The sequence below is a fragment of the Gallus gallus genome, chromosome 12, assembly GCF_016699485.2.
Source record: "Gallus gallus isolate bGalGal1 chromosome 12, bGalGal1.mat.broiler.GRCg7b, whole genome shotgun sequence".
Lineage (NCBI taxonomy): Eukaryota > Metazoa > Chordata > Aves > Galliformes > Phasianidae > Gallus > Gallus gallus.
In genome coordinates, this window is record NC_052543.1 from 14,545,293 (window position 1) to 14,568,715 (window position 23,423).

At 40.0% G+C, this 23,423-nt stretch overlaps 1 protein-coding gene across 10 annotated transcripts in view; it reads left to right on the plus strand.

Annotated features, from left to right (window-relative positions):
* The first annotated feature begins 1,106 nt into the window (after window positions 1-1,106).
* Window positions 1,107-23,423, plus strand: part of SLC25A26 (solute carrier family 25 member 26) — an 83,561-nt gene continuing 61,244 nt past the window's right edge. For 5 of the 10 annotated variants that reach the window (XM_040646255.2, XM_040646257.2, XM_040646256.2 and 2 more), the window contains exons 1-5: window positions 1,107-1,278; window positions 2,776-2,953; window positions 5,041-5,150; window positions 19,193-19,297; window positions 20,738-20,785. In XM_040646255.2, coding sequence (XP_040502189.1) covers window positions 1,246-1,278; window positions 2,776-2,953; window positions 5,041-5,150; window positions 19,193-19,297; window positions 20,738-20,785 — 474 coding nt within the window. In that variant the 5' untranslated portion in view covers window positions 1,107-1,245. The remainder of the gene's footprint in view (window positions 1,279-2,775; window positions 2,954-5,040; window positions 5,151-19,192; window positions 19,298-20,737; window positions 20,786-23,423) is intronic. The other 5 variants (XM_015293110.4, NM_001277843.2, XM_015293113.4 and 2 more) reach the window with 2 other exon arrangements.

The following is a 23,423-nucleotide window of genomic DNA, read 5'->3' on the forward strand; positions in this document are numbered from 1 at the left end:
TAATAACTGCTCAGTCCAGTCTTCCCTGCACTGTAGCTGATACATGTAACTGTGGCTCCAGCTTCTTCAAAGAATCCAAACCAAAGTTTTCAAAAAGCAATTCCTAGGATAGCAAACTGCTTCTGGTTGCCCCCAAAGCCCATCCTAGGATTCACGTGTTGGAAGAAAGGTGATCAACCAGCCATAATATAGACAAGAGCAACACTATAGTTGAAGAAGTCCACTAGTCCTGCTATGAAACCAGGAGGCAATCCTCCATGAACACAACAAAGCCTAAATTAAGACACACTGTACATGTACAGATTGTACATTAGGAACAGAAAACCAACGACTGCCTTAACAACCAAATGAGGTTGAAAAATAGGATATATTCAGGTTCCTTCTGTATTTGACTGCAGAGCACCCCTTGTAAATACACCCAGCTCTGTGGTGAAAAGGGTCCGAGCTGTCTGAAGGTGGCGCTGACACTGAGAACGTGAGACATCATCTCATCCTCCACTGCTACACCCAAAAGCCTTCCCAAGGAACAAGCTCGCAGCCAAGAAAATCTTGAATTGAAGCCTACTGATGTTTCCAGCTCTGCACACACTGTGTTGAATGCTTTCTAGCATTTACCGCTCCTCCTAGAATTGTATTTCCCATCATTTCAAGCATAGCTTCCAGCTGGGTAAGGCCTATATGAAGGCTTTGTGTCAGAATCCTCTTAGAGGCTTTCAAAGCCACCGTGGATTCGAGTGCCTTTTGTGGAGAGGGGACGTCTCATAAACACACATGCAAAATACAGAAGCATTTCTCATAGGATTGAAGCAAAGACCACCATCTTCCCTGCAGGGAGTGCTAACACAGCTCCCAGGAAGGGGCTCCAGCAAAGCCATGCAGCAGAGATGACCTCAGTATAGAGGCTTCATTGTTTCCCTGCACACTGCTCAGATCTGTTATTTGCAGAGCAGGTCCATGGAAAGTCCGAGAATGCCGTTGGCAGTTGCAGCCCCAACGCTACAGAAAGACAAGAGGAACACAGCACTAAGGCCTGCGCAATCGCCTTCCACTGTGCGCATGCGCGAAGTCCAAGCGCCGGCGCAGTGGCGACACACACTCACCTGACCGCGGACCGGGGGCAACAAGATGGCTGCGCCCACGTGTGCTTGGATGTCGGTTGTGGAGAGGGTTTAGTTCTGTCTTGTCCCTCGTGGAAACAGACTCTCCGTGCCACGCCGCGTTGCCACGTTCTGCTGCCATTCGTGCATGGAGCCGCGGGAGTCCTGGGCGGCCTTGGCGGTGAGTGCCCGGGCCGGGACCTGCCCGTTGCCATGGTGACGCCTCGGCAGTGTCTCTAGGCCTCTGCAGGCCGCGCGTAGGGCCTGATTTCACCTTGTGTTGCTGGAGTTTGCTTTAATGGCGATACTCAACTCCTCGTAAAGGTTTTTTCTTGTTTGTTTTTTTTTTTTTTTTAAGCTGTTCTACTCTTCTCAGTGCTCGCGTTGCTGAGAGTACGGGAAGAAGGTGCGATTTGCTTGTTCTATTTACTAAAGTCACTGCTATTTTGCTGTAGGTGTTGTCATTCTGCTATAGGTGCCCTGTGATCTGCTTCTTGGATTTAAGTGCCATTGCAGATACAGAAGTTGGGAAACTGAAGAAGCAGTTAATTGCTTTTGGTCTGTGTTTTAGCAGGTGGCTAGGTGAAATCAGATTAAATCTGAGCAATGCTGTTGTGAGCAGATGAGGATTTTGATGAAAAAGAATGAAGAAAAATCAATGCATGCAAAATAGCCAAATAGATTAGAAGAGTAATTAACTTATTGATTAAAACTCCAGTGGTAGATACCTCTCTGAGTCCTCTGTTGGCACTGAAATAAAACAGAGTGCCCCAACAAAATGATTTGTTTTCAGGCAGAATTAAAAATCTGTGCTTGTTTCTTGTGTGCTGCACTGCTTCAGCAAACTATGCTTGCTGTTCCGAATCACAATGAATAACTGATAAATCACACTTATAGTTACCTTTTAAAAATTATCTTAATTGAGTTGTTCAGTTTATTTGAGTCCCTTCGTCTTGTTTTTGGAAAGTAATTCTTTACCAATCAGTCCCAGTCTGTGGGATCTCCTTTATAAACGAAGTTAACTAGAGACCCAGGCTCTAAGACAGACTGAGCTTTATTTGAAATTGCTTTTACGGTTTGGTATTAAGAATTGCTTTGGGGAAGAAGAATGAATTTCCTTATGATTGTGAAAACTTATTTTTTCTTCTTTTTCTGTATGCTTTTGTCAACAGAAGAAAATAAAGTAGTTTTACTTCACGCTTTGTTCAGCAAAGGAAATTGGTGAGCAGGAACACTGTAAATGAAGAAATTTGCTAGCAAATGTGAATGTGCGTTCTAGAGATGGTTACAGGGGAAGCGGGATTGCTTCTGTCTTCCCTGATCTTATCACATGGCTTCCTAGGGGCATTGGTCATTCTGTTCTGTGGCAATTTGGTAATTAGCATTTACTGTCTTGATTTTGTGTTTGGTTGCATATATAATGCAAATAAGCATTGCAGTGGTTGCTCGTGCTTCTCAATACGATGAGGTTATTTCAGAATTACCTTAAAATGGTTAAATGCTGTAACCTTTCCTTCTCTTTTTTTAGCTAGTGAACTTACAGAGTCTGGGTAAGACTGTCAGTTTATAATTTGACCTCAGAAACTATATACTCAATAATAGTGCCTTGGCTTTGGTGTGCCTCAGTTGCTTAGATAAGCACTGTAACTTAACTCCTGTGAATATTAATGCACTTTAGTCTCTGATTTTTATCTTGAAGGCTGGTGGAATTGCTGGTGTCTTTGTCGACTTGATCCTTTTTCCTCTGGATACTGTAAAAACCAGACTGCAAAGTCCCCAAGGATTTAGGAAAGCTGGTGGCTTTCGTGGCATCTATGCTGGTGTTCCCTCCACTGCTATAGGATCCTTTCCAAATGGTAAATTTTGTTTGGATTATGCTTTGCCTTCCTGAAAGTAGGTACTTACATAGAATAGGGCATTCGTGTCTGTGGCTTCCTCTCCTGCAGATGATTGTTTGGATTCTGTGAGACAACATCCAGCTGTGAAGGGCAGGTTTTAGGATTGTGTGACATTGAGAAACTCTCTGAGCATGCCTGAAGGGAAGGCTGCCGCACACTTATTCTGAAAAACTCTGTTGTGCTTTTGGCTTTAGTGCTGTATATCAGCTTGGAGCTTGCCTGAACAAGAATGCTTGCAAAGATGCAATTCATATTTGAGGCTTTCATTGTAGTTTAATTAATCCACTTTGGCTTCACACTGTAGTTAACTTTTCTGGAAGCTCTGACATAAATAGTTCCCTGTCAGTGGCTCTTGATAGGGAGTGAGTGGGATCTGGAGTCTGTACCTGGATTTGAAGAAGCTTACTTATGTCATAGACAGTATACATCTCTCATGCGGGTTCAATTTGGTCCCTTCCTCATGTGTGTTTTTTATTGTGTTAAGTATCTGCATCAATCCTACTACTGTAAACCTCAGTGTGGTGAGAGTATTACATACGTGACTGATTAGTATATCTCAGCCCTTCAGACATATCTTAAATGAGCTCTAGAGTTTGCATGTGGGCAAGTAGCATGTACCTGCTGGTGCTAAATGTTACTGGTGCTGTCCTGCAAGTCTCTTACTCTTTGGATGTGTTCCTGGATTTGTCTTCTGATCTGCTTCCTACTCAGTCAGGGCACTTTGAGGTGCCAGGACATGAGCCACGTTTGCCCTGCACACTTTTGTCATTACACTCTTTCATGGCATGGGAAATGTATCAGAATTCAGCTGAATAAATCAGAAAGTGCTTGAGCACTGGAGGCCTTTAAACTAAATGTCTCAGGGATGCTATGCATATCTTTTTTTTCTCCCTAAGAAACAGCTCCATACCACTTAAAATCAGAAGACACCAGGAATACTTTTGAAACTAAAACTTTAAAAAAGTAAATGTTTGTCCCTGCAGAGAAAAAGCATCTAAAGTTCATAATGCTTTTGTCCATTCTGCCTTTGTAGTGAAGGAAGAAAAACCACTAAGTTATGCTGTTAGTAATAAACGTTAGGAGAACTTTGCTGACAAATCCCTGTACACCTTCAGATGTTTGATGTCCTTCATAAGATGATATAAAAAATTCAGTTCTTTATCTTGTCTGCTCTGTTATCTTCTTTAGAGGTGATAAGCATCTTTTGATTAGCAGAAGGCGATTCACGTGGTCCTTCTTTACAATTAAAATCTGTTCCCCCGCAAGACATGTCAGTTTTTTTCAGGATTTAAAAACTGTGGTTTTATCTTTCCAGCATATGACTGAAAACCAAAATTGTCTTTAGGAGGGGTAACCCTTAGGGTACAAGTACCTTTGCAGTTGACTGTTGCTGTGAATAAGCACTGTTTATGTTTCTATGCTCAGTTTTGTTTTCTATGTTTCTTGTCCGCTGGACAGCAATTTTGTGAGTTCTTCAGAAGCTTTGAAGAATTTATTTCTGGAGCTAAGATACAAAGTATTCATCTGATCATAGCTAGGAAATAGTTACTGAAAGCTGCCACTGAAACTGTTTTGTGAGATAGCTGGTACTTGTATCAAGTACTTCAGTGGCTTTTCTGTTTTTTAAAGGCCATCCATACAATTCAATCAGGATTGAACAATCTCCTTTCTGCCCTTCCCACCTATATGGTAAAATATGGAAGATACAACTTATCAAAACCTGCTGGACAGTCTTGACTAATTAAAGCATTTTTCCTTATCTTAATTCTAAGTACTGCCTGAAGCTCTGGCACTTCTTATATCTGTAGGTGCCTTTGACATCAAAGGGGATTTGCCAATCATAACTGGGGGCATAAACTTCTGAAGGAGTTTCCCAACAGATTGCTTTTATGTATTGGTACTGTTTTGGGGTAGTAAATACGCTATTTTCAAAAGTGTTTTTAGAATAATAGGTTACAAAATCAACCTCTAAATGTTTTTGTGCTAGTTTTGTAGTGAAGGAATGGAGAAGCACTTAAATGACTTCAAGTATGCTTAAATTTCAGCTGCTGCATTTTTTATCACCTATGAGAATGTGAAATCTGTGCTGCACCATGACTCTACATCGTACTTGACTCCAGTAACACACATGGTGGCTGCCTCTCTTGGAGAAGTGGTAAGAAAAAAGTTCATGTATTGTGCTTGTGTGGGAGGAGAGGAAACCCAGTTATAAAAACTGAGGTTTGGTGCCATGGCTTTTTTGAATGCTGACATGTATGTGCTTGACAGTTCTTGGAAAAATAGATATTTTTAATGAAATATTGGCATTTGATAGAATTCTGACAAAGTGTGTACGTGAGTTAGTAGACTTACTGGTGAATCTTGCTATGCCAGTAGATGAAGAAAGTTTGCATTGATCCAAAATATGAATACAGCTTCACATTGTAGTGGTTGTGCATCCACATTAACTTTCTAGAAGGCTTTTTTATTTTTGTTTTACAGCCACTCAGCATAAGTTGATTTTTATTTTTACAGCCATAAGGCACTACATAACTTCACTTACCAAATTATATGTAATGCTTTCCTGACAAAGCCTGTCTTAGAGGAAAGTGTCATGTCAGAATGACTCAACAGTCCATAGAGCCACAGAGCTGAAAGGCTTAGCTCTGCAAGAGCTTGTGTGTGACATTCAGCAACAGAAAGAAACTTCCTTTGCAGTCTGCAGCTAGCGTTGAAAGAGAACACTTCTTGATGTGATTGAAAAGTGACCAAAGCTTTCATTCCTGCATGATCTGGATGCAAACTTGTCTATTGGTCTACACTATTCTGTAATGCAGCCTAGAGACTGCCTTTCCTTTGTGGCTAAATTCACAGACCGTCTTGATTATTGCATTTTAATAACTGTTTCTGAAATTTCTGTTCCCTTTTCTGAGCTGTTTCTGCTTCTTCTTGCAAACAAAAAGAGCAGAGTTGCTTTGAGTTAGCTGAATCAAACATTTTCCACAGTCAGCAAAATCTTTCTTTCTTTAGATGTCCTTCTTGTTTTTAACTGTGGATTTGGAACAGAGTCTTGGCAGTGTTGGGGCTGGGTGTTCAGCTGTAAACAGTCCACTACTGCCCCTGCCAGCACTGTCCACCTCCTTATTCCTGCCTTTGTCACTCTGGGTGTTTCCTGGCATTATAGTGATGAAATGGGGTGTGAGTTGCTGTGTTCCCACAGGTTTAAGGGAGGACAGCGAGTTCTACAGAATTAATAGCAGCCTGGCAAAGCTGCTTCCCACGAGAAGCAGTTCAACCCTTCTTACTCTCCATGGTTTCAATTTTGATTCCCAAGTAATTTTTACTTTTCTGTGAAAATGATACCGATCAGACTGAATGGGTCTTAGACAGTGAGCTTAATTTAACCTGCCAGGCTCAAGAAGATAGGTGAATGCAGCATACCGCTTTGGTAGTGATTATGTGCAGGAGTAGGTAGAAGATTATAGATTGAGGAGTCAGTGGGATACGTTTGTGTTGCCTCCTCAGAGCAGACTCTCATCAAGATAAAAAGAATCTGCCTGTTAGCTTATAACTTCTATCTTCAGGCAGTGCACAGGCTTTATTTCCATGGAAATCCGAATCTGATAAAGGCTGTTAGGAATCAGCAAGAAGTTCTTTGCACGATGGTAGTGCCTAGCTCTGAAATTCCTTGTTTGCTTGAAACAGCATGGAACAGCAGATCTAAGGGGTGTCTTATGCTTCTGGAGTACTGTTTCAGAATCGAATAAAATGCTTGGATTCATGAAAATGTGCCAGTGTTCTGTGATAAAATTATCTTCTTTTGCAAGTGGATTATTTATAGTATACTTCCTCTATGTGTGAGTGTTCTGTAAGAGAACCATAACTGGATAATTTAATCATCAGCCTAAGAATAGTTGGCTACAGATAACTTCTTTGTGTGATTACAGAACCTGTTGCTTGAACGTTCCAAGGTGGTCTGTGTTCTCATGGTCCTTACAAATCAGGCACGTACTGCTTTCATTTTCAGGTTGACAAACTGAGATGCAGCACAGCTAAATGAGTTGCTCAGGGCTACCTTTATCTGAGCCTCATCTGTTTGTCTCTTGCTACCCTAAGGCCAGAGAAATGTATAATGATAGCCTTTAAAATGGTAGTCTGATTTTATAGTGTAGAAATCACAATGTTGTAACAGCCATTTCTCAGCTAATAAGGTTTTGCTTTTTGCTTGCTTTTCTTCACTTGGTGTGATGGGAGAACTAAGCTGTAAAATAATTGAGGTAGGGATTTAGAGATTTGCTACAACAAACATGAGAAGATCTTGCTTAGTGCTATTTTTATTAATTTGTTCTCATAAAAAGTCTTAACTGATAAATCAAGATATATATATATACGTACATACACACATATATACACATGAACTATTCCAGGTTGCATCAGTGTGAACGTTTATAGTTTTATTGATCAGTCATTAAGCTTTAATCAAGTTATAACCACTGGGATTATCAGTTTGTCAGCTTTTCTTTGTTGTTGTTGAATACATACCTTCCCTCCTTTGTATGCTTTAATAATTACTTATATGTAAATTGCTTTGAAATGTGAAATAATAAGCCAAAGACTCAATCATGCTAGGTTTCCCAAGATATCTGTTTCCATTTCCAAACGTGTGTGGGGGTTTTTTTGTTTGTTTGTTTGTTTTTAACAGAACAGAGAAATTAGGATTGAGAAATGGAGATTGGATTTCTGGGCTTCCTGGTCATTCGCTGGCAAGCAGAAATGAGTCAGCTACCTTCTTGTGCATTAGTAAAATGTCAGCATACCTCTAAGCTTAGTGAATATTAATGCTGACTAATTTGTGTTTTGTATGTGCACAGCTAAAAATAATAACATAGGTAATGGAGGATATAGAAGATGCTGCATCAAAGCGTGGTAAAAATGAGATAAATTAGTTAATTGGGAGATCGTTTTAAAATCATAGCTGCTCTTCAGTATTGCTCACAATCAGTAATACGGCAATGATGATAATAATAACGATAAGGTTTCATCTTCAGGAATGAGATAAAGGTACACACAACATCTGTTAAACCTGACCCTGTTAAACACAGTTATTTGTCCCTTTAACTGAGTCTCACTGTATAGGGGCGTTGGATATCCCATAATACTTCAAAATTTACTTAAAAAGACACAGCTAAAACTGTAGAGGAAAGACGTACAGTGACCTACAGAGGAAGAGTGAAGGTTGAAGAATACAGGAGTTACCCAAGGGGAGGAAAAAACCCTTAGCATACTGCTTGTCTAACTGGAATTTGGAGATAGGGAACACTGCATCCAGGGCTTTGGAATTTTATTTATTTAGGTTCTTTTTATTTGACTTTGTCCTCCACGTTAGTCTGCCTGTATCTTTACAGTGAGCTGCCAAATGTGCTTGGAAAACATGATATCATAGTGGGTGGAAAGGAAAACCAGATGTTATAAAATTTTACTTTTCATGTACTGAAGCAATGTGAGCAACTCTGTAAAGGAGCAGTGTTTTTAACCTTCCAGTGTTCTGTTTTATAGTAACGGGGTGCTTTTTACAGATCCCAAGTTAATGAAATTGGTAAAGATCTTTATTTTTAATTCTGGTGCAGTATGGCAGCATATATTATTAATTACAAGAAACATTGTTAAAGAGAAATCACAATCAGCCTGCCCTCACTAGCGTCCTACAAATGTGGTTTTATGGGACAAGTTTAAGGTTGTCCCAGTTTGGCTGATGAGGTTTCCTTCGTGAGTGCCAAAGTGCTTGGATTCGGCACAGTTAATTTTACATCCTGCTGGCTTTTCCATGGAGGTGAGAATAAAGTTGTTTGGATCTGGTTCTAGAGAAGCAAGCTGACAGCAGCCTTTTCCATCTAATATTTAGATATTGTTATGGTTACGATCTGAGCTTTGCAGGATACTCGGTGAAAGTTTGGGGCTTTTAAATATCAGGTCTAATCTTGCTGTTTTTCTGACTTCCCCAAGGTCGTGAGATCCCAGGTTGCTTGCAATAAGGTGGCATGTCTTCACAGCATGTGATAGCATGAGACTGAGAATAGCTTAGAACCTCAAAGCTTCCTAGTCATATTAGTGACTCTATGCTTGCATTAATTTACTTGTTAATTTTTAGGCTGATGTAGCCCCGATGCTGTACGTTCATCAGCTGGCTTGTTTCCATCCTGCTTCAGTGTGTGTGCACTGTGCTCCCATAGGTCATATAAATACTGGACAAGCTTTCAGGTGCAGAAAGGCATTTCTGGTCTCACTCCATGAGCTTTATACTTCAAGCTATCTACCAGGCTTTGCTGGAGCATGAAGCTCATAGGAAAAGACGGAGCCCTCAGCTGTGTTCAGAGACAGCTCTGAATGTTTAGGTGGGGACTGCTGCCTTCAAAAATGATAGTGTTGGCTGGCTTCAACATAAAGAATTATGGCTTAGCCTCACACTTAACTGTTTTTCCAGTACTGAGAAGTGAGGGATGTTAAATACATTTAAATTGAAACATCCAGAGGTTTGTGTTTTCACTGGGGAGAGGGCATGAGAATGGCTGACTTGTCGTGCTTCAAATAAAATAAACAAAGTAGCAGTGGAAGCAGACTCGAGAGAAAAGTAACTAAAACTTAGAAATGCATTTGTGTATTTATTTCTCTGCCTCATGTCTGCTTAAATAAGTAGTTGGGAGGTGCACCATTGTCACTTTATGTGGCTCCACAGGTCAAGGTGAGGACACGTATTTCAAGGTGAAATTCCAATCTTCCTTGTGTTATTCCAGTTTGCTGCCACTTGCAGTACTTCTGTGATAAGAGCAAAGTGTGTGGTTCATCTATGATTAGCATCTGACCCTCAGTATTAATAACTTGGATTTGTATTATCTGCTTTTGAGATGTGTCAAATAGGAGGGCTTCTTAATGCAGGAATTAGCTCTCTGGGGAATTCAGCTAGCTTCCACTACTTGTCCTGACTTGTTTCTTAGAAGGAGCAAGCCCAAATGTAAGCAAGTACAGTTTGTAGATCATGATTCTGTGGAATGATATTTTGAATGCTTGGAAAGAAGGGAAGTGTTTTGTATTTTAGGCTTTTTGATTCTGGAAATTTAAAAAAAAAAAAAAAGTATTTTAGACAGGATAAATGGCATAATGCCATCTCTCTGTGTCCACATATTAGGCCCTTCTTCTTCCCTTTGACCTGGCAGTATCTTTTTGAAACTGTTAACTAGTTCTAAAGGTGTATCAGTATAGATTCCATTAGACTGGCTGGGTAGGTCAGAGGGGAGAGTTGCTATTAATGCCCATTCTGAGGCATGAAGGCACAGAAGCGTGAGCCAGACAAATCCACAAAGAGTAATCTCACAAAAGCCTCTCCAGCAGGTTAATTAGCTAGGTGTCTGCAGCATTGTAAGCTGTAGAAGACCAACTTGTGGGAGTCAAATCTGGCAGAGATGGCACAGCCATTCACATCAGACATGGATTTAAGATTTTAGCTGTTTGAAACTCCAGATAGGAGAACATGTTGGAAGATGTGTCTGTTTCAGTTCAACAAGCAAGTTGGACACTAGGGAGAGTTGCTTCTAAGTCAAAAATCATCTACTGGAGCGAAGAGGTGATTTAGCACTTAATGTGTCTAGACTTTGGGATAATGGCTTTGAATTTTTAACTATCATTTTTGTAGGAACTGAAGTAAGAAATGAACAAAAGCTGCTTTTTCTGCTTTGCATTCTATCTCCTCCCTGTCAGTTTACTGTGGGCTGGCAGACTGAAGTATTCGAGGTACCCAAAGTTTGAAAGTAATCAGTGTTTGACAGCAGTTCCATACTACATGTGTGTTTTGTTTTGCTATTTTCAATGATCAGGGCCTGTCATTTGGGGTCTGACTGTGTCTTTGTGCTGTACACGTCTGGCTGCATGCAGACACTGAGCAGTGGAACGTGCGGACCCTGGCAAGACAAGCAGTGGTGGGGAGTGCACAATATATGTGGTCTTTTGAATTAATTATGATGGATTTTGAGATATTCATAAATTAATGTAGGTGAGGTTGGGTCTGCTATACAGATGCAGTAGGATTTTTGCCAAGTCTTTATGCAGAAGCGTAGCTGAGCAATGGTTGGATGATGGTTGTGAGGCTGATGCCATTAAGAGCAAGGGGAGAAGCGGCAGAGTGGATGGGAACTCAAAGCTGCATCTGGAAATTGGTTGTAAATAAAGACGAATGGAGGCCTGAATTCACAAATGCTGCCAACAAATTCATCATACAATTAAAGTCTGAAACAGCAAAATAAGAACTGTCAAACACCTAACCAGCTACCCAGCTGATCTGTTTTTGTATGCTGCATTTAATTGCATGTATTACCTCTTCTTCATCCACCGCCCTTTCCGGATCACTTTGTCTTATCAATTCAGTTCCAGGACAAAAGGACATGCTTCTTTTACTTGCAGGATAGAAGCGTGGTGGTGGTTTGTCACCTTTTTTTTTCTGGGCTCTGCCATCCCAGAATTGATACTCAGCTGATTTAAAAATATTTGTAGCTCAACAAGTTCATTTATAGAGGAAAATTAATTTGGCTTGTAGAGTGTAAGTGAAAAATAATTAAAAAATATTTCCCGATTTGCAACATATTCTGCCAGAGTCAGCTTTGGAAATGACTGAGGTAGCTTTGAAGTAAGGTACATTTATTCCAGTGTATGGTTATGTACAGGGTTTGTCAGCTATTTCTGAGCATCTCCAGATGTGAGCAAGGCCGTAATTCTTAAGAGGAAAAGGCTGTAGGAAAGACTAAGGGATCAATTAAAGGAAAATACTTGATAAAATACAACATAGTTGAAATTTCCGTGTTCTGGGCCAATGTAACCCCCAGAGACTGAGCACGTAGTAAAATACTAGTCATCTTTCAACAGGAGACTTAATGTGTTTTCAGAAAATATTGCCTGTGTTTTCTTGCCTGGAATGTCATTAACGTTTGTCCTCCTGTAACACAGTCTGACCCCTCTTGGCTCTTTGGAAACAGTTTTATGCTGGATGAGATGCACTACACAAGTCTGGAAGGGAACTTTGCTGAAAGAGCTGTTTGGCTGGTGGATGTCATTAGTTTCTTAAGTCTTTTAAAATAGATTTAGCAGGCTCACAGTGGTGAAGTTGTTACAGGGATAGATTGGATCAGGCAGACCGTTCTGTATATTGAATTAGGGCTCTTCCTTTCTTCAGCCTTAAGGCTTTCTGTGTTTAGAAGTGGTAGTGATTGATTCAAGCATCAGCTTGGCTAGGGGAAATGAAGACTGGAACTTCAAAGCTATTCAGCTGTCAGATTTTTTTGCCACTCAGGGATTTAATTCAACTGTTTGTGACTATACTGAGGAACATCAAAATTTGTGGGACTCTTGGTCTGTGCTGGAGTACAAGAGAGATGTGCATAACAGTGGGACATTGTTGCTAAGTTGGAGGTTCAGTTTTACAAAGGAAACAAAACTCTACAGCGATTAAACTTAGGAAGACCAATTTAGTTTTGCAAGCTTGTGTGTTCTGTATAATATCTGTAGGAAGAAGTACTCTGTAAAGAAACATTTAATGTAAACTTTGTCAGCCTCACAGGCTTTCCCTGCTCTTTGCCCATTAACTAGTACAACTGGGATAGCAGAATTTCTCCTTGCTGTGAAGAGTTTCACAAATTCCCACTGTCTGAGGACAGAAGATACTGCTCAGTTTTGTGAAGTGTAGCTGACATGGCTGATGGAGAGGTAGGCAGGGAGACCACAGCATGAAATTTAGGGCATCTGGATGGACAAATAGCTGTGTGGGGGGGGAGGGATATCCGAGAGCCCAAATTGAGAGGCTAATGAAGTGATGGGCAAGTAGCCAGCTGAGGAGTTCACACTACTGGGATCAGTCGTTACAGCCTGTGTGAAGAAAGAAAGGTGTGGCGGTGTGGATGATGCTGTGGAGCAGGAAGAAAGGAGCTCTGGAAAGCATTAATAAGGAGGTGGCATAGGTTTGGCAATGATGAAGGGTGAAATAACAGTCTGTAAAACAGTTGTGCAAATTCCAGGTAGTCATCTAAGGTGGAAAGTTGAAGGAAGTTGCAAACATTAATGCAGAAGCTCCAGTTTTCCAAATGCCAGAGACTTTCAGACCCTGCGAATGGTATCATCTCTACAATAGTATGTTTTTAAGCCCTGGGAAGTGCTGAGATCTGAGGGATCTTGCTGGGTAAGATTGCTCTTTGAAGAAATGTTTCCTGCCAGCATATAGGGAAACTGCAGTTAAATTAATGAAGGGCCTATTGTGTCAGTCAGAGGAAAAGAGGGGACAGAGGGCTTGGCAGTTGTCTAAACTTTCCCATCCAGGGCCCATTAGTCATAACTTATTCCCTCCGTGGGCTTTAAATTAGGAGTGGAGTCACCTGTTTGTGACCCCAGCAGCTTTGCACCGAACTGAATGTAACTCAGCTGGAAGGGCACATTCATGCTGAGTGTGAGTGTGGGAGGGGAAAATAAGATCAGCATATTCTGAGGTATTATTTTTTTTCTCTGAGGCTGGCACTTATATCAGAAACTGAGAGCTGACTATATATTTATAATGGACAGTTCCTGTTCTCTGTAGGGACAATTTCCGTACCGAAATAGGTGTTAACGCTTCAGTTCTCCACTTCCATTGTGCCTTAGCAGGTAGCAGAGCCCGCTGATAAGCACGTGTGGACGGGTTTACATGAGCTTGTGGTCCACAGCAAATTACAGACTATACTTACATTTTTGGTCTGTTGCCTAAAGGGCAGCAATTATTTAGCTGAACTGGTGTTTGAACTGCTAGGGGCCTGTAATTGCAGCAGTTCAGGCTTCTCTGTTTAAAGAAAATATGAAACCAAATCACAAATTCATCTGTTAATTTTCATGGTGTTGGAAGGGCTTAGGCTGTTCACCTTGAGATCTCAGATACCTGCTCCACTATTGAACATTCCCAGTCCAGGATTTGTGGCCAGAGTTTAGATACAACTATTTGGAGGATGAAGTACTTTGTTAATCTCGTAAAAATGCATTGGAAACACTCAGTTTTTCAACTACAACAGAGCAGAGTCCTGGTGAGCTTTGAAGAACCAAGCATAAGTCTACAAGCAGAGTTTGGGGAGGCGTGGAAAGCTCTTGAATGGGATTTTAGAGTTGTTCGATTTTCTTGGCTTTTCTGCATTATGTTGCTGCAGGTGGTCTTTCTGGCCATCAAGAACAAGGTGAGAGATGGGAATTTTCTTTCCAGAATGAGTGTAGCCTAGACATATGTCCTTTGTGAAGTCACAGCCTCTTTGCTGCAATTTCTGTGCAGAAGCCATTTTCTCCTGAATGGCTTAGTGATTATCTTGCAGAGCTACTCTGAGGTTTAGTTTAATGTCTTTGCTCTCCAGCTACAAAGTTGTATAGTGTCACACATTAGATTCTTATTTGATTAAGAACAAATTTATGCAAATGATATTTAAGAATAACTCTCCCCAGGTATGTTCCTTTTAATTTTGTCTGAAGTACTAAATTACATTTATATGGTGAACATCAATTAAAGCTTCCCAGCCCACCTGGATAAATCATTAAAGCTAACCTCCTGCTCAGGAAAACTAAAATCCTTTATAAATACGGTGTTCTGTGTTACAAAAGTTTTCTGAAGTGCACTGTGTGCCGTGTGTTTCAGTACCTGGTTTTCAAAGCAGACTCAGACGTTTAAGTCAGAGACTTCACTCAGAGTCACTGAGAGAAGATTCACCAGGCACTAATGTATTCCAGAACAGTTCTCTGTCCTTAGACTGCTCTTCTTCCCCTTTGCAGCAAACTGGCTGGCTAATTACTGTGCAGAAAACACTTGTCTTGATCCTCACCCACACCCTTGATAGTGCAGAGAACGGATCAGCTTGTTAGCCAAGAGCACATCAAATGCCAGCATCTTGATAGATTGGGCTGTTGGTCTTTGCACTTCAGTCTTTAGAGTATGGATAATCTCTGTCTCTTATTAGAAGTGCTCAGACTTTAATGGGAGTCTTAAATTGTGTGAGCCAGATCATCTGCTGTGCTTGGTCTGTGCCAGGCTGCATAAAGAAATGCTTTTTCAAGCTGCTCCCCTTAGAGGTACAAGGCTGCAAATCGTATTGTACCAGCTGTGTCCCCAGTTCTGAGTAACACCTGCAATGCATATACCCAAATTGCCTACATAAGCCCTTAATAGCAATGGTAACACCTGCTCTGACTTCTCAAATGTTTCTGGATAGATCTCCTGTGCAGATCATGCATATAAGGTTAGTGATCAAACTAGTGTATTTGTCTAATAACAGGTGCATAAATGTGATGCAGTTGTCATGGATTCTCTCCTTAAGCCACAAAATATAGTCATGTAGAAAATGGTTATTAGCCTGGAGCACCAAGGATGGAGACAAAAGGTTGGTAATCTAAATGAGATCATGCTGTATATTAGAAACCTAAATGAGATTTTGATTTCTCATATATTGATATAAAATATTTAAATTTTTACTTATAAAGAGGCCTTATGTTGATTTCAGTGCATTTCTGAGACTTTAAATGCACTGATTGTTCATCAGGATCAGTTGAGACGTTAGTCAAAGCAACCAGGAAAGTCTGATTCTAACATAAATCTGACCAGGAGATGGCAGCATTGATGCGTGCAGAGAATACCCAGTAACAGGTTTCGTCCAGAACCAACAGAGGAGAAGAAATTACCTTCATTTAATGGGAACATATAATGTCTTAGCAATACCTAGATAAATGTTAACTAAATAACCCTGTTTTAGCTTTTGTCTCTTAACTGGCCAATGCAAGGTAGTGGAGTACAAATGTACTTAGATTTGAGTCTGAATACTTGAGTCACCAGTTCAATCTGGTAATGATTTCAGATTGTTGTTGTTGTTTTTCAGAATTATTTGTAGTGTTAAAAGGCTAGACAGATAATAGATGCTAATGTTGTCACTTCTGTATATCTGTTGTGTAAACTAATAACTGGAATTTACAGCTAGAGGCAAAGCTATTTTCTTAAAGTTTAAATCTCAAAATCCTTCAGCTTTTTTCTTTATTCCCTTTCTGTCTACACAATATGCTGATGTGTGCACTCACTGGGGAGATGGACTGAAAACTGGAGAACTGTACTGTAAGACCTGGTAAATAGGGAAAGGAGTTCATAGGGAAGTACTCATTTATTTTTTTTCCTCTGCACTTGGTCTGTAGGATCTTGATTCTGTGTTTCTGCTTGTCAGCAGATAGAATGAGAGCCTGGCTTCAAAGTTTGCTTGGAGCGATGAGCTTGGCCCTTTCCATAGGATGCTGTTGACAGAGGCCTTAATGTAGGCTGAAGTACCTAGGGGGCCAGTTTTCCACCCCCACTGCTCCTCTCTACACAGATGTCTGATAGAAAGTTAATTAATCACTGACTCATCCCTAAGAGCAGTAGGAATGCCCAGAGTGTGTCAGGTTGTATTGTTCCAATCATGTATGAAGGCACAGGTTATGTCTGTGTGAACAGTTGGGAGTTTAAAAAGAAAACTCTTCCTGGAATCTGAGTGATTAGGGGGTAAATGGGCTCCCACTGTGAGAGGTCGTCTTGCTATTTGCTTTCCATGTTTCTCTTTCTCCTGTCCAGCGTGTGTCTGTTTCTAGCCCTGCTCCTGGTAGTCTCTGTCTCCCTGTGGGCCCTTCCAGGAGAGTTTCTGTGCAGCACTGGGCAGTACTGTGACAGCAACCAGCAGCCCTGGCTGGCACCAGCACCTGCTGTTGGGCACTGACCCGAGGTGTGGGCAGCCTGTGGGCGAGGGAGAGCTGCCCTTGTGTACCTGAATTATGAGCACCTGCATGATCTACTGTGAATTACAGCAGAGTGGAACTTAGCTCCCTTACTCATCTTATGCTTTTACACTTATGGTAATGTGCAGAGCAACTTATTTAGCTAGTAGCTGATGCAGGTAAAAGCACACATGTGGAGATATACTGTGGAGCGGCCATACAATTATTATAATACAATATCTTTCATCCTTGCTCGTGCAGTGGCAATTTGCTTATAATGTTCAGATGTCTGAAAACTTAAATAGGTATTCTCTCAGTGCAGTGTTATCATAGGGGAGCTTCAACTAAGAAAGCAAACTATGCTGATGTGCATTGCTTGTGTTCTTTTAAATTCTTCAGCACTACCTGGAAGGCACTGAAGTGATTCAGATCTGAGTGTAATGGAATAGAGTTTTTTTGCATCCATCTGTCCCTATTTGTTGCTTTCTTTTACCTTGTGGCCTGACCACATGTGTGAAATTAGTCTTGCATACTTCCCTTCTGAAGACGGTGTTGACTGACATCAAAAGACTGCTTGAATTGTTATTGATAGTAGGGTACACTTGTAGGAACAAATAAGGTGGCACATTGTAAGTTCAGGTGCGTGCTGGAAATGTCACCCTTCAGCCTGATGTTAGCAGTTGCAGCTTGTGGCTTTTCTAGTACAGAAGTGCCCTATGGAGCCAACCTGACAGCCTGGATGACACGAGCCTTTATTTCCTTTCATAACAGCATAACGTAATGGCTGTTTTTGTTCTTGTGCAACCAGAGATTCCCTTCTAAGCTCAAATTCAAATGGGAGAAACATCAAAGTTAAATTGAAATGCAAGGCTCCCCAAGTAGTCCGGGGGAAATGGAGACATCACTTTGTAGCTACCTCTCTCCTGCCAAAACTGCAGCACCCCAGATGTCAGAAAGCCACGCTGTGTTCTCTGCCTGCTCTTGGTTGACTAGATTGTTTTCATCCAAGCCTTTTAAAAGTTTTTCTCCTGCCTCCACATTTTTTTTTCCTATGGAATAAAAAGCTAATATAAGGACATGGAGTGTTATGAAGCATGAAGTTCTATAAATATTTATGCTGAACTATCAAAGAACTTGACAGTTCTTATTTTCCTGACATATTGGGGTCACTTGTTATTTTTGACCCTGAGAATTGAGGAGCACATGGAGTTATATCTGTTTGTAATGACTTCTGGATATTGTTGTCTGGTAAACTTCTAGGAACATAAAGGGATAACAGACTTTTTCTGAGTCTCTTTGTGAAACTGTAACTTAAACTTTACACTATGTTACCCACAAATAATCATTCAAGTTACTGTAGCACTTGTGTATCTGTACAGTCTGGTAGGATGTTTCTGCAGCAGGTGTGGGTTGAAGTTAATGGCTTGGTTTGCCATTGCAGACACACAGGTTTCTCCTAGGTCACCCTTGATTTTAAGCATTCAGTGATCACCTTTCCTTCCGTGAGCCAAATCCAGCACAGCAAGTTGCTGACCCCAGTGTGGGATGGGACTGATGAAGGCGTAAGGCCTGGCAAAGGGCTGCAGTATCTCTGGTGTTTGGCCACCAATCCCAGAACTATTTAAAGTAATCTCTGGTATCAAAGGAAGCCAACAACTCTTCCTAAAGGGTTGTATGCTGGTACCCAAGCATTTTTCTAAGGATGAAGCTTGTAACTTTTTGGCATCTCAGTGTCCTCAATTCAGAAAATGATGTTCACACAACCTTAACTCTAACCTGAAATCATAGCAGGTGAACACTTAGATGCCATGTTTAATGTTCTCAGTAAAGCTGAGAACTAGTTATGTTACATTACATTATTATACAGAAACTAGTTTTATTATTACACTCAGCAAAATGTGCCTTCCTTGCCCAGTTAATTGCGTAGAAAGAGTCCAATGCTTCGCTTTGAATGTAACCCAGTGTTTGTTGTAAGTCTTGAATGTGTTGTGTGCATCTAATACCAACTGAGAGTCTCTTACTGTCAGTCACTAGAGGGCACAATGGAACTATCTAGGACGTCTGGTTGTTTAAGTCCCAAGTCTAGATTAAGCCTGTGAGTGTAGAGGAAAACTTCCTGTGCCTGCTGAAAGACTGGACAACTTCAAAATTTGGATTTCATTGGTGGCTTTCTTCATCTAAATCTACTTCTGTCTTGAAATTTAAAATCTGAAGTGTTATTTTCAAGGGTACTTACAATTTTCTGTTCATACAATTTTTCTTCAGGAAGCATGTAGCTGTGAGAACAAATACACGAGCTCCTAATAAGCAGCTTTTAAGTTCAACTCATACAATTACCAAATAACATTTCTCAGGTTTCTGTCCTGGGAACAAACTCCAGATGTATCTGTGAAAGAGAGAAAGGGGCAGCAAATGAAATTGCTGTCTGAATATATTGTTCTTTTGCAGGTTGCGTGCCTCATACGGGTTCCGTCTGAAGTGGTCAAGCAAAGGGCCCAGGTTTCACCTTCTGCTGGAACCTTTCGGATCCTTTCCCACACCTTGTACCACGAGGTGAGTTCAGAGAAAAAAAAATTAAGATGCTTCATTCTTCTCACTGATGTTATACATGCACAGAAGTATTTCTTCAGTTTTACTCCAGCTAAGTGCTCTCCTGGTACTTTTTCATCAATTTGTTTGTTGGTAAAAGTGGTAGACAGTATGTGTAAGGAATCCAAACCTTCACCTTCCCCACACGTGTGTGCACTTAAGCACAAATGCCTACACACTTTAAACAACTTTTTCTTCTTTTTTTATATTGGGCGCCTATGTAAGAGGCAAGGGGAGATGGGAAGAGGGGAGGAAGGGGGCTAAAAAGCATCCACAAACTCTATTTGGATATACATATAAATGGTCTTCTGGGACTTCTGCTGTCTGGGACAGCAGGGCATTGTGTCCATGTATTTAGAGTCTGCTGAATGGATTTTGAATAGGCTTTGGGAGGGCATTCTAGAGGCACCATTTCAGAGAGGCTCCTTAAAAGAAATGAATACTCTTCCAGTGTTGATAACTTAAAAAATAAAATAAAATAAAAAATAATTTTAAAGAAGGATTTTGTTATCTTTTCAGTAGTTATACTGTTTATTTATATAAAACCTATTCACCACTGTTTTTACTGAGTCTCAGAAGGGGCATTTTTCAAGTTGTATTCCATAAGAAAATGGCTTCTGAACATACATTATACAAATTTCCATGTAGAAAAATCAGGAAAAGGAAGACATAAATATGACTCTTTAATGATCCATTTGTTGTTTTAGTTGCTTGTAAATGAAAACTGTTGTGATAGCCCTGCACAAGAGGATCCCTGGAGTTTCACTCTGTGATTTGGTCATTCTGCTCTAAAAGGTGGTGCTCTCCAAACTGTATTCTTTTCCCTGTCTTTCTTGCTGACCAAAGAATTGCAAGACTTGAAAAATGCTCAAGAAATTGCCCTGTAAGATATTAATCATGTATGTACTTTTCAAATGATTTTTAATTGTGGTGTTACCAGCTGGTTAAAAATGCAAAGTATTTGTCTTGGTAGAATCAAAGGTAAGAAGATGGACGTAAGTTGTCATCCTATGTGTTCATTTTGCATAGAGTACTGAAGCAGAAGTGGAGTAGTTTCAAAATATGTGTGAGATAATGGATACTTGCCAAACATTAGGCAAGTAGAGTTTGATGTAATGTTACTGTGCTAGCTTGCACTTTTAGTTTTAACTGTAAGGTAAATTTTCTTCTCTATAACTGATTATTCTGGACAGTGCTCTTTGAAATGAACATAAAACCCGCCAGCACTGTGAATGAGAGAATACAGTATACCTAAATATATGTTATAATCAATATAGTCAATTTGTAAAAAGCTCAGGTCTGACACCTGGTAAGGCTGCAGTACTTCCTTTGTAATCACCAATAAATTGTGGTCTTTGGCAAACTCATTCTCTCTAGCTGATGCTTTCTTTTGTTGGTTTACAGGGTATTCAAGGACTTTATCGAGGTTATAAAAGCACGGTATTAAGAGAGGTAAATACACTTCTCTTTTTTACACATTGATTCCTTTGCCTTGCTTTTTTTTTTGTTTACTAACAAGAAGTAATAGCAGTACAATTGAGTTCAGTTGCTCTAACCATAATCTGTAAGTACTAGCATGTTTCATTCTAGGTGAGTTAGCAGCCTCTAATTTAAATAGAATCTGATAACGTGCATTAGAAAGACCTATGATACATACATCTACCCTCCTGTCACTTACTTTTGTTGCTACTAGATTGTTACAGGATGGAAACGTGTACGTTAATGTGATGAAAACCATAAAGTACTGGAAACTTCCTTGACTCTTGTGATTGCATCATGTGAAGTATGAATGCCAATAATGGTGAACTGGTGGCATGAGGTCAAATTTGGCACGGACAGATTTAGACTTTCTTTAAATATGTTTGCCAGCAGATGCCAAGAGATTTTGTCATCTCTACATAGGAAGGATTGTGCACGCTCTTTCCTCTGCCCTCCAAATGTGTGAAAGAAATGCCTTTATTCATCCAGTCTATGGATCTGATGTGGTGTTACTTAACTCGAAGTCAGAAGTACTTTGCTGTTGGCAAAAAAAGAAATTGAGCTAAAAATATTTTGTCATTCTTGATGGAAGATAGTTTCTAAACTTAAAATCTCTTCATAAACGTACTACCCATTGCAGGCTTAGTGTCATGCAAGTGTTTGATACCCCATGTGAACTGAAGAGACCAATTATAAAAGAAGTAGAAAAGCTCACTTGTAGGGTTTTGTTGCCCTGGTTTGGGCACAATGAATTTGATGTGTGGGCAGAGGCTCTGCTCCCATTGTTGTTCGTTGTGTGCCCTCATGGCTTCGGTTGTGAATTTAGCTTTTGTTGGTGCTTTCTCATGCGTCTGGAACTGTGGCAACTGAGGTGTCCCCACAGGAGTCTCCATGCAGGCTGATGGCTTTTGCTCCTCTGACTTCAGATCTTTATATATGGCATCTCTGTGACTTCTTAACAACTCTTGCTTAGCACTTTGCATTACCCCTTATGCTTTCCTTGAAACTTTACATTTTGGATTATTTTTTTTTAATATAAAACATTTCCTAACAGTAACATTTCTATAAAATACACACAGTCTTTTCTGGGCTGTTTCATATTAGCCAGTGCCCAGAGATTTCTTTTGTCCACTGACATACACCAGGGCATCCAAAACTGCTTGGAAAATCATATCTCAGGAGGTCATCTCTTGACAAAGCAGAAGTTGCGCTTTGAGTACCTTAAATAAAGAGACAAGGTGTGCTGCTTTTGAAAACATAGCAGCTGCTTCTCATAAGGTGTTCTCTACTTACTGTGCTCAGTGTGAAATGTGGAGATTTGTTCTCTTCTTATATAACTCAACTGAATAAGTCAGATTTGGATTTTTTTTCTTTCTTCCAGACCTTTTGGCTCTGTTACTGTTGATCGCAAAGCTAACTGCAGAGGCTTTTAAGCCTGTATTCAGTAGCTCTACTTTTAAAAAGCCTTTCCTCATACTGAAAACTGTTTTTAGGCCAGGTCTTGTTGCAATGTAGCATAAAGATATTACCTAAAATAGGGAATACTAAATGTGGGATCTCTTAAAGTGCTGAGAAATGACAGTGCACTGCAGTTTATTTGAGCAGTTCTGAGTGTTTCAAAAATTAGTTATTTTTGCAGAAATGACACCTGCTTTTCTGAAATGCAACCCCCACCATAGCTTCAATCCTGTACTTATTTTCTGGCTCACTAAACACGTGTTGTTCGCTCCGATTTCATTTGAAGATGGGCAAAAAAAAAGGCCAGCGAGTCATCTTGATTTCTCTGAGGAGTTCTGAATAAATGAATAAATTTAGATGCCATTGAATACAGATTTTGCATACTAACAGGTAGATAAAACACATGGTTACAACTGGGTGCTATTCTCCTTAAAATTTGTTTTGACATATGTCAGGGTGGTAATTAATTTGCAGATCATATTCATGGCACAGTGTGTGACCCTGCAGAGATAACTTTGTTTACTCAAAATGGCAGCACTTTGTTGGAAATTTAATGGGGTCCTCTCCATTATGTATATTCATAAAAGATCCTTCAGAACTGATTTGTGTTGAAGTATTGCTTTTTGGGTAAATCTGTCCAATGGAATGAGAAATAAATGATTACCAAATGAAATGTGCTTTCTTTTCAAAATGAAACAAATCGTAAGTGATGTTTTTAAAAATAAAATGAAATACAATCTTTGAATTTAACACCCTGTTAAGAACGTTGCATTTTTAGACACTAAATATTGTAAAACAATGTCCATTCAAGTAAGAACTGAGTGCTGAACTTTCAGCTTGAAATAATGTAAGCCTAGTGTTTCATCTTGATATTTTTCCCCTCTATTTAAGTACACTTCTTTCTTTAGGGAAAGTCTCTATTTTCAGGTAAAAATCTATATTCATTATTGGTCTCATCCTGGTAACTGCACAGCATATATAGACTCCAGCTGAATTGTATGCTTATAGAATTCATTTGTATGTTTTGGTTCTTTACTTAGGCAAACCCTTTTGTTTAGTTCCAGTGGAGTGCGTTTTTGGTTAGAAGGATTTCAGTGCACAGTTTTTCATTAAAAAAAAAAAAAAAGTAATAGAAGCAGCTGTATTGATGCTT